Source organism: Thalassophryne amazonica, chromosome 21 (genome assembly GCF_902500255.1).
Source record: "Thalassophryne amazonica chromosome 21, fThaAma1.1, whole genome shotgun sequence".
Classification (NCBI taxonomy): Eukaryota; Metazoa; Chordata; class Actinopteri; order Batrachoidiformes; family Batrachoididae; genus Thalassophryne; species Thalassophryne amazonica.
Genome location: NC_047123.1, coordinates 6,223,217 through 6,240,494, shown reverse-complemented (window position 1 = coordinate 6,240,494; position 17,278 = coordinate 6,223,217). Strand labels below are relative to the sequence as shown.

At 43.4% G+C, this 17,278-nt stretch overlaps 1 protein-coding gene across 1 annotated transcript in view; it reads left to right on the top strand.

The window, feature by feature from the left end:
- LOC117503546 (ryanodine receptor 3-like) overlaps nt 1-17,278 on the top strand; it is a 123,710-nt gene that overhangs the window by 96,343 nt on the left and 10,089 nt on the right. The window contains 11 exon segments of the mRNA XM_034162805.1: nt 258-370; nt 2,844-2,943; nt 3,281-3,374; nt 6,020-6,094; nt 8,411-8,567; nt 9,099-9,263; nt 10,837-10,958; nt 11,073-11,217; nt 11,219-11,254; nt 12,878-13,013; nt 17,139-17,234. Coding sequence (XP_034018696.1) covers nt 258-370; nt 2,844-2,943; nt 3,281-3,374; nt 6,020-6,094; nt 8,411-8,567; nt 9,099-9,263; nt 10,837-10,958; nt 11,073-11,217; nt 11,219-11,254; nt 12,878-13,013; nt 17,139-17,234 — 1,239 coding nt within the window.

Genomic DNA, 17,278 nt, shown 5'->3' with positions numbered 1-17,278 from the left:
AAGTGAATGCTTGCCTATAAACGTGGCTGCTAGCTCCATCTGAGCTATCCCCTCACTACTCTCCTTTTTGTACTGGAGCAGGTGAGGAAAGCCACCAAGGGAAAGTACTGGTGAGAACTCGGAGTTACAAATTGAAGTGGGTGTTATTGGCGACACTATGCATATACTGCTGTTTTAAAGAACACACATTAAATATAGGTTCAAATCCCACGTCTGTAATATCTAAGAATTAATAATGTGCATGTCTGTGTTGACAGGTGAGGCCTGCTGGTGGACCATCCACCCTGCATCCAAGCAAAGATCAGAGGGAGAGAAGGTGCGCATCGGTGATGACCTGATCCTTGTCAGCGTGTCAACAGAGAGATACCTGGTGAGTCCTGGTCAACAGGTCCATCAGACCGTAGGTACAATCAAACTGACATCACTGCAAAGATGATTGAAATAGTCGTCAGCTCGGGTCAGTGGATTTCTGAAGGGGTTTTTTTCCCCCCTTACAATCACTGGGAAAGCATTTGAGATCATTGGGAAAGCATTTGAGCAGCTTGAGAATAGCAAGGACACGCCCACGTTTCACCTGGGGAAAAAAAAAAAGTTTTTTTTTTTTTTACCTTTATTGAAGGAGATCAGACTTTTGGTGACTCACTGACCTTAAAGTTATCCCTGAAGTTAATATGGAGGACCGACAGGAGGTTGACTGCAACAGAAGCAGCACTGATTCAGTCAGCTTCCACTCAGCCTCTTTGATATAAGATTTTTTTTTTTCCTCTTGTGAATAGTTTGTTTTGTTTTTCCCAGAAAACCATCAGATACAGTCTGTTGTTTCCGCATCATATCTCATTTTCCTGTTTTTCTTATGGCGTCTCGGCGGACACTCGTTGCACTGTTGTATTCAAGGGTTTCATGTTCTGTGGACTTCAGCTAACATGAGAGTGACGCGGTGACACGGTTTAAAACTCAATCAGACTATTGGGAATGGAAGTGTGATTAGCTGGAAAACCCTGTCGTTTCCTTTCAGAGTACTTTTCCTGACAGGCCTCTATCTGACTGATGAGCTTACGGTTAAGGGCGTCTCCCGTCAGGAGCACGATATGCCTGACCTCCATTAACTCGTGCGGTAAAGTGACGGGAGCGAAGCATTTATGGCTGCGTGCCAGGCATGGGAATGGAGCCGGCTTCAGGGAGCGGAATGTGCAATGAAAGCAAAAGCTGGCAAAGCTCCCGAATCTGCTGAGCGCTGAGGGGAGATTTCAACCTGATTCGGTCTGTTTTGAAGAATGTAGGGAGTCCGTTCTTCATTACTGCCAACAGTCGTGAAGCTCGGACAAACTTTTTAAGAGCTGTTTTTATTGCACGTTTACTTTTTGGTCTATGGGCCAGGCAGGTTTGGGAACTACTTAAGGGGACTAAATGTCACTTGTTCTGTATCCAGCTCTTCCTCTGCTGCCCCCCCAGTCGCTTTGAGTCACCACAGTGGAACCATTATGGCACAGATTTTACACTGGATGCCCTTCTTCACAAAGTGAGAGAAGGGCATCTTGATATAAGAGGAAAGAACTGCTCTGTTTCAGAGAATTTACTCAGAAAATCTCGTTCACATCCTTTTCCGGAACAAAACTCAGTGATAACTGGAGGCGCGGGTCTGTTTGAGCTCCATTGTGTTCTGAGTTGGAGCCTTTCCAGATGTTTCTGCCAGAAAGGGATTATTGCAGAATGTTATGTGGTCAGCAGTGTTTAGTCCACAGTCTTACAGCATCTCCAGAGACCAGACGGAGGTTTGTTCAAAATGCAGCTCTGGGAATTCTACCGTCTCTGTGCAGAATCGTTCAGCCTGGCTTCCGAGGGTTGGGAGTTACACACTCACTGAAAGAGGAAGAGCATCTTTCATTTCCCTTTTCTTAAAGCTATCCTACTACTGGAATGATGCCCCCCCCCCAAAAAAACCTCCAATTTTATGGGTTCTGTTTTGTTTGGGGGATGGGGGGGGTGACCCTGTATTCTGACACCAATGCAAAGTCGTTAGTGCAGAACATCGTTCTGGTTTTAGAATTTTCATGAGACATTCACTCAGTTACTGTATTTTGTGGAGTATAAGTCACACTGAAGTATAAGCAGTGGTGGGCACAGTACCGCTAATTAGCGAAGCTAACATTTTTGTTAGCGGATTAGCTTTTAAGATAACTTTGAAAACCATCAGTGGACCAATTAGCTTCCTCTAAATTTAGTTTTGCTAACTTTCAGTCCGCTTTCAGAAACTGTCTGATAACTTTTTTCCAATTTGTCAAGGGCGTAATATGGGTCATTGACATATTTTACGTCAAAAAATTATAGTTATAGATTCATTTGTTTGGAATGGTGGCCATTTTTATGCCGAAAACAGCCAATTTGGGTATTGGACCATAACTTCTCTTTTAATTTAACAAGAGCACAATATTGGCCATTGACATTGTTTCCATCCCAAAATTGTTTGCATAGATTTGTTTGTTTGGAAATGGCAGCCGTTTTATGCCGAAAATGGCCATTATGCCTTGGGCGTTAATTGAGCCGGTAACCACAGGGCCCTTGGCACTCTAATTAAATTATTCTCAGCTAATGTACATTGTCATAGTATTCCACATATTCCAGATGATCAAAAAAATGTTGCGATGCCCTTTTGTTGACCTGTGACTGATGATGTGGAAGGTTTTCATAGACACATGTACATACAGACAGCTGCCCTTTTATGCATAAGAACTGATTGATTGATCGATGATTTTCAGTATCTATACACCACCACTGGCTTGCAAACAAATCTCCAAATCCACCGGTCTGTCTGGCTTCCGTTCTAACAGACATTTCTTTTGCAGCACCTGTCCATTTCCAATGGCAACATCCAGGTGGACGCCTCCTTCATGCAGACCCTGTGGAACGTCCAGCCGACCTGCTCCTCCAGCAACATGGCTGTCGGCAAGTTCACACAGACGCCTGCAACCCACCACAATGTGCAGGATCATTTTAACGGAAACTGTCAAATCCTTCTTTTGTCTGGTGGTTTTTTGCCAACAACGTAATGACTGTGGGTTATAATTAAAGAAAATAATGACTTTGTTGAACTGGTGCATGCAGAAAACACGCAAACATAACAAACACAGATTGAAATAAGTCACTGAAGCAACACCACCAATGTTGTGACTCCAGGGCTCTTTTGTGCCTTTTTTTATTTGGCTGCTGAATGACTGTGTGAATGCTGAAAACATACGTAGGAATAAAGATGGAGTTCTGACTCTTCTGTTTATATGATCAGGGTATTTGGTTGGGGGTCATGTGATGCGTCTTTGCCATGGACATGATGAGAGTTTGACCATTCCTGGAGCGGACAAGAGTGAGGAGGAGCAGAGGTTAGTAACGCCGTCTTTTCAGTCCCGTTCTTCCACAATACCACTGCTTGTTATACACCTGAAAAAGAAAGGTTTGGAGTGTACACAGGAATCCATACTGGGCACCCCCTATGTAATCTGCGGACTTGCGCACCGCCCGAGGCAGCCCTCAGACTCGGCGCATGTTGTGCTCCAAGCCCAGACAGAATCACTGCGAAATATCAGGAGATGAGGAGAGAATGTGCACTGTGATCTCACTGAGATCATTCAGTTCCGTGAGTGTCCGTCTCATCTTTCCTGACAGACAACAACATTTCCCAACTTTTGCAGAGTGGTGAACCTGCTCTGGAGAAATAATGTAATCATCCTGAAAGTGCTATATAAATAAAGTTTCTGTTATTATTACCCTCTCACCAGACAGTGTAGACGTCCTCGTCTTTCTAAAAAGGAATTTGAAATTATGAACTCAGGTCTGTTTTTTCGTTTTTACTTACTTTTTTATTGTACTAATGTACATTTATTTTAAATTAATTTGTAATTTTCATTGCTTATTTTAAAATATTACCTGCACCAAGGAGGTAATGTTTTCACCTGCGTTTGAACAGATTTCAGTGGAATTTGTCGAACAGATCGATAAAGTGGCAGGAAATAAGCAAAATATTTTTTTATTAACCATTTCATTATTTTTGGAGGAGACAAGGAATATATTCCACAACAGAGGTCCAGAAGAATGTTTGGCACATAGAAACATAATGTTGAATTTGGTGAGCAGATACATAATGTCCTCAAAAAACGAGGGATTTTATGTTTAATTTGGTCTGAATATATTTTAGACCCAGTAGAAAAATTTTAAAATTGTAACGCCACATACCATCACGGCGTGCATGTGCCGTTCTCCAGTGTTGCCACAGTTACTTTGAAAAAGTAATCAAATTACTGATTACTCCTTGAAAAAGTAACTTAGTTACTTTACTGATTACTCAGTTGTAAAACTAAGTTAGATTACTAGGTACTTTTTTAGTTACTTTCCCAGCTGCCGACAACAACCCTCTGCCACCTCAACATGACAGTACTTGTTTTGTCAAAACTCACTTTATAGTCACCCTTTCTTGACTTAAATGAAAATAAATACTTGTTTTATAAAAAGTAAAATAAAGACCTCTTTCTTGACCTCATATTTAACTGTTGACAGCACTGTAACAGTAAAACTTGCAATTTCTAATCTACATTGTTTATAAATGTAACTGTTAAATTCTTTCTAACATTTTTCTAACATTTAAATTCTCTCTAAACATTTTACTTGTCAAAATTGTTATTATTATAAGTAGTATTAGTAGTTGTAGTGAAAAAAGGCTTCAAAACTGGACCTTTAATCTAGGGTGTTGTGGGGGGGGGGGGGCACATCCTTGCCCCACGCCCCCATTCCATCTGGATTCGCCCCTGCTTTGGCGTTTGAGCACAAAGAATGGATAACATTTATTTATGCAGAAAACATGACCAGATTTACAGGTAAGAAGGTTTTATTGCGTTTTCACATCATGTGGTCCTCAGAGTGTTTAGGTGCATTTGAGTGGAAAATAGTGTTAGTTGTTGACGCGTCGCGGAGGATCAGCTGTTTTTAACAAGCAGATACGGAGCGGCTCAGAATTCTGAATAAAGGAGAAAAAAAGCATAAAAATGTCTTTGTAAAGCTCAGTGCAGGTGTGCTGTTGTCACAGCGCTTTAAGACGTGAGGACGAGTTGTAGCTGCTGCAGAAAACTGCGGATGAAAAGCTCCCAGCTCGCTGAAAGCGGGTAGTTCAGTCGAACCCCGACCCCCTGCCCACGGACCAAGTTTAATGCTGCTATCAACCCACAATGCAAAATAATAGTAACGCACAGTGACTTGGAGAAGTAACTTTAATCTGATTCTGATTTGGAAAGATTAACGTGTTAGATTACTCGTTACTAAAAAAGTGGTTAAAGTAATGCGTTACTAAGTAACGGCATCACTGCCATTCTCACAACCATGAGCAGTGGAATTTTCTGTCATTCTTTCATGGGAAGCGTCTGCTGCAGTCCGACAACATGAGTCTTAAGGGTTGGGCTTAGAACACAGTGTGCACCGAAAGTGTGACAGTTTGTACTGAAGCTGGTGGGAAACCAAACCGTGATCACTCAGCACGAGTCCCAGTTGCCCAAAAATTAATTTGAAAATGAGCGCTGACAGGCTGAATAAAATCCCACAGCACCCAACAGCATCACGGAACTGACAGGAAGTGGAAAAATGTAATCGGATCATGATAACTTATACAAACAGATAATGAAGCAGATGGCGAGACTGAAGCTTTTCTTGTATGACGAGATATATGAGTGAACGTGAGATGGGTTTGGTGATGATCAGAGAGACTTATTGATACTGTAACTTTAATTCTTCAAAATGTAATTTTAGGCAACTGAAACTTGAGTTTTGATTCATTAAGAGCTGCCTTTTAGGAGTGTGGCTGAAGAGACTCTGTTATTGTATCTGGATGAAAGATGGACTGTTGGATCTCAAATCAGGATCTGATTTAAGATTTATCAGAGGTTCCTCTACGATGACTGCATTAGGAGAAACTCTTATTCCTCCAGTCGGATCAAAAACATTCAGAATGACAGACGTCGCCTTTGTGTTTGTGTGATCTCAGGACCGTGAACTATGAGGCAGGGAAAGGTGCATCGAGGGCCCGCTCGCTGTGGAGACTGGAGCCGCTCCGAATCAGGTGAGATCAGACACAAATCTGCAGAGAGAATAAAACATCACACATAAAAAAAGACTTCAGGCAAACATTTTTATTAGGGACGTTTTTATTTCATGGGAGAAAATAACCACTGAGGCTGCCGTCCTTCAAGCCTTCTGGTACTATCTGCTGATCTCAGAGACCTCTATGCCAGATGGACGAGAAAAATCCAGCCTGGCAGCTTCCCTCACTGCAGGCGTCACCAGCGGGTTCTTGGGTTGCCGCCACGACAAGCACGGGAACAATCTGGCCAAACCCAAAGCAATCACCTCAACAATGGAGGCCTCGAAGATGAACCACTCTGATTTCATGTCCCTGACCTCCCTCGGGATGTAGGAGAACTTCCTTCTGAAGTGTGATTTGAAGGCCATCTGGACAGGCTCTTCCACCAAACATTCTCAGCAAACCCTCACAATGCGTTGTGGCGTTCCAGGTCAGTTCAGTGTCTAATGCCACCATCTGACCAGCTAATCACCAGGTGGTGATCAGTCGCAGCTCTGATGACACAATTACGAGATTGATCATCAACCTTTGACTTGGGGTGTTCTGGTAGCAAGTGTACTTATAAACACTCTTGCACTCAAACAAGGTGCTTGTGATGGACAGTGCATGACCAACACAAAAGTCCAACAAGAATACATCACTGTCACCCTGGACAGCTCTGGAGAGAGTCCAGGCTTCTCCAGAAGTTCGTTTCCTGAGCCTCAGCTGTCTAAAGAGGTGAACCTAACTATATCACTCAGCCTCCTGCACAAGTTCAGGTTCCTTCCCCATCAAAGAGGTGATGTTCCAAGAGTCAAGTACCACCCTTTATTCTCTCCATGTGGATGGGGAGCCCACATGGAGGTGCCGCAGATCCTGACCATGCCTCATGGCTGTAGACCCATCCACCAGGTGCTCACCTGTCAGCCCCCTCCCCAGGCTCCGGTCTGCCTAATCTGGGCGAGGTGACGCTTTCCATTTTTGTGTCCACCATAAAGGGTCTTTTTTTTTTTTTTTTTTTAAATCACCGTTTGTCTGTCTCCTCACCTGGGGCCGATTTGCCAAGGGCAGTCCTACCAGGAGCTAATGTTCCACACAAGCCTCCTCCACCACGGTAAAGTGTCAATTTTGTTTCCGATCCATCTTGTGCATTTAAAGCAGCAGAATTAAATGTCTTTTGCGAAAGCCGGCACTGGCTGATGAAAAGAAGCACTACACATACAATGTTTGCTCTGAGACTGCTAATGGAGAAGTATAGAGAAGGCCAGAAGGAGTTACATTGTGTGTTTGCAGATTTAGAGAGAGCTTGTAACAGTGTGCCGAGAGAAGAGTTGTTTTATTGTATGAGGAAGTCTGGAGTGGCAAAGAAGTATATGAGGGTAGTGCAGGACATGTACAAGAACAATGTGACAGCAGTGAGATGCGCGTTAGGAATCACAGATGCATTCAAGGTGGAACAGAAATTACATCAAGGAGCAGCTATAAGTCCTTTGTTGTTCACAATGGTGAGGTACAAGTTGACGGAAGCAATCAGACAGGCGTCTCCATGGACTATGATGTTTGCGATGATATTATGAACTGTACTGAGCAGGTTGAAACTAGCCTGGAGAGGTGGAGATATGCTCTGGAAAGAAGGGGAATGAAAGTTATTTGGAGTAAGATGGAGTACTTGTGCGTGAAAGGGATGAGCTCAGTGACATAGTGAGGTTGCAAGGACTACAGGTGGTGAAGGCAGATGAGTTTAAATACTTGGGGTCAACTAGAATGGAGAGAGTGGTGGAGAGGTGAAGAGAATGCAGGCAGGATGTAGCAAGTGGAGAAGAATGGCAGGAGTGATTTATAATGGAAATGCAACATTGACAAGATGGTAGCAAGACCAGCTATGTTGTCTGGCTTAGAGATGGTGGTGTGAACAAAGAGACAGGAGGCAGAGCTGAAGATGCTGAGGATGGCATAGATACATAGTTACAGAGGTAAAATTGAGATGGCTTGGACATGTACAGAGGAGGGACCCAGGATATATAGGGAGAAGGATGCTGAGGATGGAACAGCAGGCAGAAATAGAAGACGTAGGCCAAAGAGGAGGTTTGTGGATGTGCTGAGGGAGGACATGCAGGAGGTGGTGTAACAGAGGAAAGGAGGAGATAGAAACATCATCTACTGTAGACAAGAGCAAGAAGAAGGGTGCAGTCCTGGCTCTGTAAAATGTCTCTCAAAATAGAGGCATCCTTATATTCTGCATCGTATCACCTCTGTACTACAGACACATTTTTCTTTTTCTCTGTTCGGAAGTTGTAACAGCCGATCTCTCTGTAGCTGGAGCGGGAGCCACATCCGGTGGGGCCAAGCCTTCCGACTACGCCACCTGTCGACCGGTCACTACCTGGCCCTGACTGAGGACCGTGGATTAGTGCTGCAGGACAGGGAAAAGTCCGACACCACGGCCACCGCCTTCTGCTTCAAGGTGTCCAAGGTCCGTGCTCCTTTACCGCTGCTCGCTTCATAACCTGCGCTTAGTCTCCACACCACTGTGGTCCAGCGACACAGAGAAGAACTTTGTAAAAAAAAAAAAAATATACGAAATCAAGATCAAAAGTCTCCCACATACGTTAGTGCAGTTAATGCAGCTGAAAGGGAAAAACAATTTATTTTACAAGAAATAAATATTGAACTTGTTGTCGGGTGTTTTTTTTTTTTTCTTTTTTTCTGTATCTTGTCCTTTCTCCAGTGCGGTTGTGTTTCTGATTGGTGTGTTTGAAAAGGTCAGTACTTTGTCATGTTGAACATCATTGTTAATGTGTTTCCTGCTTCTCGCTGTCGGCTGCAATCAGCCGCTTCGCTCCGTCTCTGCTGAGCCGACAGGCCGCTGGAGCTAATGAGGCTGGCAGCGCTCTCACAGCGGGCCAGTGAGCACGCTCTCTTCCACCCGCCTCCCTGATTACAATCCGATCACAATATATCTTCATTTATCATATGTGTGTGTGTCTGAATGTCAACACAACAGGAAAAGGGCGACTCGGGCCTGAAGCGGGACATAGAGGGAATGGGGATGCCAGAGATCAAATACGGTGACTCGGCCTGCTTCGTCATGCATGTGGCGACTGGACTGTGGCTGACCTACCAGGCGCCCGACGCCAAGTCATCTCGCTTAGGACCATTAAAGCGAAGGGTAAGAAGGAAAAAGTGCTTCCTCCTACAGCAGTGACTTCTGTCGATGTCGTTAAAGTAATAAATTACCTTATACTTTATAATGTCATCTTGACCTTATTTACACATTATTGTGTTTCCAATAGTTTGGTTTTTGGGAATGTTTAGACTTATTGGGTCATGCCAAGGCCATAGACTGTATCAGGCATGAGAATTTTCAGGATTTTCCTGAATTCCAGGTTTTTGTTGTTTTTAAGGACGATCTGAATGAAGTATTCCTGATTCCCCCACCAAGCGTCTGCTTGGCTTCCAAAATAAGGCTTAACGTGGGTCTAATCTTACCTAAAACCCATGAGCTCCTACAGTGGGCCCCAAACCCTGGACACACTTTCAGGATTTTTCGGGATGTCTCATTCTCATGTCTGCTGTTTATACACTGGCCACACCTTCTGTCAAACAGGGCAGCTCTTAATATTGCCATCTCGGCAGTCCTAAATCATGACCAGTCCATAAATGGGTAAAGAGGTGGAGCGTGACCAAAGAAACCCAAACATGCGTCACTACCTCAGTTACCAAACAAGTGAAGGTAATGCTAACAGTGTGACTTTCGTATGGGGGTGTGTGGACTGCGCGGTGGTTTTCATAACTGGTTTATTTGATGTGGTTATTAAAAATGTTGCAACCATAAAGAGATCTAATGTCGCCAAGCCACCTGCTAATTACAGTTAGCAGTGCTAACTTATTGTGTTAACCTGCAAATGATATAATACTAAAACTTCACATGGTGGAGAAATCGCTCCATTTTGAGAAGTTTGGGCCACGATGATGACCAACCTGTTGCTTATAGTAGCAGATAATCCAGAGTGTTTTTCCAGCACCTTCCACCCCATCCACACACCCAACACAGCTCACTGACATCAGGAGTCTACATGAACCAAATATATGTTCTCCTTTCCTCCAAGTCCTTGTCTGTCCTGACTCCTCTCGGTCTGTCCTCTTTGAACCCTTCTTGTGAGCAGGAGCGACGGGTGTAGGAAGATCATCTCAAACCCTGTGGAGGCTTACAGTTCATTTTGGTGAGGTGTTGGATTAATGTGACATGAGGAATGTAGCTCATCCTTGGACAAGCCTCGAGGGACATCAAATGCCACTTTGTCCTGGCAGCAGTCAGACCCTGCAGCCGCGGCAGCATGCCAAACCACCTGTCATATTAAAGGAGATGGTCAGCGTGCGCCGTAATCCTCCTCCGCCACCTCTTTCATATTGTTTGCTTGATGGTGGTCGTGTTCACTGAGTCTTGGCGGTTTTGACCCTTAGTTGCACAGATCTCTCTCCAGCCTGTGGATCCTTAACGGCTGTGGTGATGTTTGAGAATAAATCTGTCGTTACATTTTGATGCATCTGTTTTATAGACATAAAAACACATTTATACAAAGTGGGAAAGTCTTAAACTTCAGAGCGATCTAGAAATACCTCCCAGGGGAAGCTCCTAGAACCATTTACAGTGATGTGTTTGATTGGATTTTTACTTGTTGCCTCGGTGACTTAATGTCTTTAAAGTTAAAATCCATATTTTTACGTGCATCCTGTCCTAGGCCTGCCTGCATTCTGAAGGTCACATGGATGATGGGCTGACCCTGCAGCGCTGTCAACATGAAGAGTCACGAGCCGCACGCATCATCCGCAACACCACCTTCCTCTTCACCAACTTCATAAGGTAATACATTGGAGACACTTTTGTACTGGTTTTCATCAAAGTAACGGCAACCCTCACAAACGGAGGTGAGATGTTTTAGAGTTCGTGTTGAGTTCTTGCTGTCCTTTCCGTCAGGGCTTTGGACAGAATGACAGCGGGCGAATCCACGGCGGTGGCTGGTTATGTGGAAGAAGTGCTGCAGACGCTGAACGACCTGATTGAGTACTTCAAGCAGCCTGACTCGGAGCTAGAGCACGAGGAGAAACAGTGTCTCCTCCGTTTCACTCATTAAACGTCAAGATCTCTTCAAAGAGGAAGTAAGATTGATTTAACGTGTGGGTGTTGGATATAAATGGGCTTGCCTATAAAAATTAGTGCACATGTCCATAATACTGCCTACAGTGGGTAAATACTGAGTTGAGTGGAGGAAATATTGGAGTTGTATTTCTGGGTTACTTAGTATTTGTCAAGGCGGTTTTTGAGTGCGTTGATGGTCCGCAGTATTGACTACTTGTGTATTTGTGGTGGGAGTAGCGTTGATTATATCACCTCTTGGATACCTGTACGCCATACAGGGAAGGTCTTGTTTTTTAATCTGGAACTATAGTCAAGGTTTTTTAGTTCTGGGATAAGTTTTGGTACCTTGGCCTAATACTTGTTCTATAAGGGTTTGGTCTTGAGGGCATGTAAGGATTTGAAGAGGTTTTTTTTATTTTGAATGAGTGGCTCTTCAGATGGGACAAATGACCTGGTTTTCATTTGGCTTTGACTTGACCTGATGTGTGGACTGCAAAGTCTAATTTGGGGTTCATTAGTATTCCGTGGTCTTTCACTGCTGGTATTGTCCAGGGTAATATGATGATGATATTGAGCAGTGTTTTTGTTCAGAGGTGGAGTGCTTTGCGTTTTGGAATGTACAACTTTAGGAGTCATCATCTTTAGGGTGGATGATAGCTGACTTCCTGAGCAGATCTTCTACTCCCAGCTGAGAGAAGGAAAATGGTCCAGAGGAGGGCAGAAAAGTGGAACAAGTTTACCATGAGGCTTCTTTTTTGCACAGTAAAGCTTTAAGTGCCTTTTGTTAATATAACTCTGTATTGTAGTGCTTGACAAAGCTTTCCCAAAGTAATTCCTTGCCTCTGTGGTTATATCAGCTATTGATGAATGAGGGTTCTTGATGTGGTGCCGTCTGCACGCTTGGAGGTCACAGGTATTCAACTTAGATTTGCTTGTTTGTCCTTCATGCACTGAAATTCCTCCAGATTCCTTGAATCCGTTAATGATGTTACGCCCCAGAAAGGTAGAATTATGCAAATTCTTTCCAGTCTTTCTTTGGGGGAACATTGTTTTTTAAAAAAATCTATTTTTTTCACTTTTTTTTTTTTTTTTGAGAAATTGGAGATCCTCTGCCAAACCTTGCTTCTCAGCCTTTCATGGATTCAGCTTTTGGACCAAATCATGATTACTATCACCTGTTGACATCACTTTTTTACATCATTTCTTGCCCTACATTGCTCCATCCCAACTTTTATTGGAATGTCTTGTTGGCCTAAATGCAGGAACGGGTGAGTATTAACAAATGAAAGGAAGGTGATCACACAAAACTTGAAATTTCTTGAAATTTCATACAGTGAAATAAAAGTCCAAGTAAATGTAAAAACATGCTGTTTTTTTAATAATGGCATTTTCTCTCCTATCTGAACTTTTTCTGATTGGGGTTGTAGTTAAAGTCTGATGGTGTGAGGGAACGTCAGTCTCAGACACGTGAAATACTTCCTGTTGTTTTTGGCAGTTGTCTGGGAAATGGACAGAGGAAGGAGGAAGGATACAACAAAGCTTCCATTGAATGGGATTTCTACCAAGAATATTATCTGCTTCATCTTGTGGTTTGTTTTTCTTTGGGTGTCTACATAACCATGAATGGTTCTTTCCTCCCTTAGGGGATGCTGACCCTCCTCTCCAAATGCATCGATCGCATGAACCTGTACAACAGTGCTGCCCACTTTGGAGAGATGGCGGGCGAGGAGGCAGGCGCGGCCTGGAAGGACATTCTCAACCTCCTCTATGAACTCTTGGGTAAGGCGGCTTGATCGGCGTGAAAAACCTACATCATCTGTCAGCGTTGTCATCCGCTGACCCTGACCAGACGTGCAGTATTAATCTTCCGTCACACTCCTCCCTTCCCTCCAGCCAGGCGTCCCCTCCTCCCCCACCTTCATGCTGCGTTCTGGAGCTCACAGCTGCAGACGGCCCTCACATAAAACTGTTTTATAATTCCCCAGTGGGGAGGTTTCCATTTACTGCACCCCCCCCCGGACAAGAAATATGTTGATTGTGTCTGTACCTGTGGGGGTGTTTGTCCCACTCTGACAAGCAGACTGTGATGATATTATGCTGCTGTTTGTGCTAGAAAAGCTGAGTGTGAGTGTCCTCGCTTTTTTACAGCTTATCGTATTTTCCCGGACCATGTCGCACCTCACAAAAAAATGTCTCATTTTAGGTGTGGGGGGGGGTGGGATGCGACAAGAAGGAAAATTAACGTAACCAGCACATTATTTCTTTATGGTGCAAACTCGGCGTTAATGAGCACAAACTAACAAGCCAATTAACGTTGTTCTAACCAGTGGTGGGCACAGTTCTGCTAATCCGCTAACCGCTAATTATCGAAGATAATGTTTTCATTATCGGATTAGCTTTTCACATAACTTCGAAAACCATCAGCGGACCAATTAGCTTCCGAAAAATTTAGGTCCGATCATTTTAGACCGCTACCATATTTTTACGGGCATAATGAATAAAGCTTAACAGTTAAAAACATTTGTGAAGTCTGAAATCAGAGATTTTAGTGCTTGCCTGCTACATGTTTGGAGCAGGCAAGCACTAAATCTCTGTGTGTGAGAGAGAGAGAGAGAGAGAGAGGTTTTGACTTATGGTTAAAATTTTTAACAAACTAATTCTGGACAAGTTATTTAAATTAACGTCACATCTGGCATTTTATAAAGTGAAATATCAGCTATATGTTTTAGTTTAAAGTAATGCACTAATTTTGGAATGTTTCAGCGTTTGGACACATGCCACAGTGCATTATGGGTAAATTTGTTTCCTGACAGGAGAAATGCATTGAGACGCTCTGATCAGGCTGCACTTTAGCCGCTGCACACAGACAGCGGCATTAACATCGCAACATAAAACTCTTTGTATATTGTGCCTAAAACTGTTGTGAATTCATTATCTTGCTTTATAGACGTAGTTATTGTATTTGTTTTATGTAAACAGAAGCTCAGGTTGTTTCTTTGTTATTTTCAGTGAGCTGCTGTGGTCCCATGACGCATGTCCAGTGAAGGCAGGGCGGACCAATGTTTAGGGGGGGATCGTTCGGTCTGCTACACCAGCACGTCCATTTCTCAGCATCAGTCAGACCCTAAAAGCACGAAGGATTCCTGCTGAAAACAAAAAGAGAACAGAAGTTTTAACTTTGTGTTCTTGTAGTGAGTGTTGATATGTTGTAAAATAATTTTCATGCTGTGCGGCACACCGTCTTTCTCTTGGCTCGAGCTGAGTCACCGTCACAGAGACTGTGACCGCCACAAGTTTTATGCTGGACGACTTTTTCTCGGGCAGTTTGTTTTGCTGTCAGTGGACTTCCCCTCGGTTCACTTGACTGCCCTCATATTTCATCATCACTTACTCCAGTGTGGAGTCGAAACACACACGTGTGGCACACAGACCCACCAGCGCTCACCCGCAAGGAGGCGGGGCCATCTGATGAAGCATGAAATGTGTAGCTCCGTCTTTCTGTAGCACCAGCGGATCTATTTTAAGAAACACACGTTTCAAAGGGATGGTGGTGGCCATCACAGTGTGGGCTTAGACTATGTCCTGGATTTTTGTATGTTGCCAGTATTTGTTTTTATTGCTGCTTTTTCATGTCTTTGCACTCGGTAACGGTGGTTGCTCACTGTTGATCTAGATGCTTGTTTGTGAAGCGTCTATCCTGCAAGTTCTGTGTTCTTGTCTTATCCGTCTCTTGAGATTTAATTTCTTCAGTGTCTTTGTCCTGAGCACTGTGGTGCAGCTCGAGGAGGGTCCTGTAGTCCTAGAGTCCGCTGGTCCTAACCTTTTTATGTTATTTGATGGTGTATATTACAACCCCAGAATGATTTGAAAGTTCAGTTTTGAAAAATAAAACATATGATTCTGTTGACATAAACCATAATCACCATTAATTGTACTGTTGTGTAGAAATCTGTTGAATTGAAAAATCAACAAATAATCAACAACAAATAATTAACAACAAATAATGCTAATGCTATTTCACCAATTCACTTTTTTATTGTCACACTTTGTAACTTTACTTAACCTTCTTTAGAGCTACATATAGCCAACCATAAATGTAAAAACAACTTCAACATGCTCTCCTTAATACTAGGATTAATGGACCCTAGGACTAGGAATAAATAAATAATGGTAAATGGACTGCATTTATATAGCACTTTTCCATCTGCATCACACACTCAGAGCGCTTTACAATAATGCCTCACATTCACCCCGATGTGAAGGTGCTACCATGCAAGGTGCTCACTACACACCGTGTTATATGGAGTATAAGGACGCGTCCACACAGAGACAAGTTTTGACATATCTGTGAGTGAATAAACCTCAAAATGTTGTCTTTGTGTTTTCATGTGTACAACCAATACACAACGTTTGTGAAGTGATGATGCCGTCATCATCTTCTTCTTGTGTTTGTATACAGCACACAAGCTTTAAGCACGTGTTCTTCTCCTTTTTTCTGCAGGAGCGTTACAGTGCCACATACAGGCCTGGCATGTATACTACAGTGTTTTGAGCGTTACAGTGCCACATACAGGCCTGGCATGTATACTACAGTGTTTTCAGTGGTTTCATGTTAACGCAGATACGAGGGCTGTCCATAAAGTATATGTCCTTACGGACCTATACGGACCTATTCCTGTGGCGGTGCGGCGCCACAGGAAAAACACCTCCGTGTTGATAACCATTTGTAAAATCCAGGCGGCTTTTGATGGCTTTCAGTGGAGTGAGTATATGAGAAATTGTTTAACAGCTGGACATGTTCCAACTTGTCCTTAAGGCTTCCAACAGAGGTGCTGTGGCGGAGCGTCGCAGCGGCTGCGAGCTGACGCTGCAATCCGCCCGCACGTCTTTCATTAAAAAAAATCTCCTTTAACAGTGGAATATCCGGATAAAATGCTGAAACCGACTTCTTCTGAAACTTCTCTGTTCTCTCATGATGTCCTGGATCAATAGAGCCTGAAATGTGGAGGTTTTCAGCTTGAAACAAGCTGACGACGGCGCCTGGGACTGCTGCGCGACGTCCCGCTCTGTGGGAAGTCCTTAAAGCGACAGTATCAACTCAAAATCTCTCATCAGCCGTTAAAATTTTCACCGAAAACCAGCTTAATTTTTCGAACCGTGTCCACTTCGATGTGCCTCACGGGTTTAGAAAAAATTTTGATCAAACAAAGCGCCAGTCTCTCAGCAACTTCTCAGACAAAGGAATTCCGACGAGGGGCTGGACGACTCCTCCCACAAGGAGTGCTCACAGGCGATTGACGTCTCCGACAGGCGTGGAAAAACTCCGCATGCGAACGAGGGTTCAAACATGTCTGACGTAAAAACATATGAATGAAATACATATAGTTTTTGAAAAAAATAAAAAGGACCTATACTTTATTGACAGACCTCGTATTTTATGGGATACTTTTTGAAAACAACAAAGAAAGGGATCACATAGGGAAAGTTCTGCTTCTGAAATAAAATGATTTCCTGTGCTGGATGCTGTTTCCTCCCGTCCATCTATTGGCCGTCCATCTGATCCTCCGAGATCCTTCCAGGACCAGGACCTTTGCTCAAGTTGTTACATCATGTTAAAGCAAATGAGAATCTGAGGGGTCAGTACACGTAAGGCTGACTGCTAGCGACTGATGCGCTCTGCGGGAGAGAAAAAATTCAGGCATGCCCAAGAAATTTCCTTCCACTTCCCCACCAGACAACAACTCACACGCGTCATTTATTACCGTCTGATAAAATCAAGTTGGATACTTTTTGAATCCACTTCATTTCTTCAATAATATAACTTACACATCCATTCATCTGCCCCGATCTAATTTTATGTGTATATTTATCTGTAGTCTACATATTTTTTGTCTTTTTTTCCAGCTGCTCTGATCCGTGGGAACAGGAATAACTGCACCCAGTTTTCACGAAACTTGGACTGGTTGGTCAGCAAACTGGAGAGACTGGAATCTTCTTCAGGTATGATGGAAAAGTGTCTGACAGCTCTGAGCACCTCCCACATA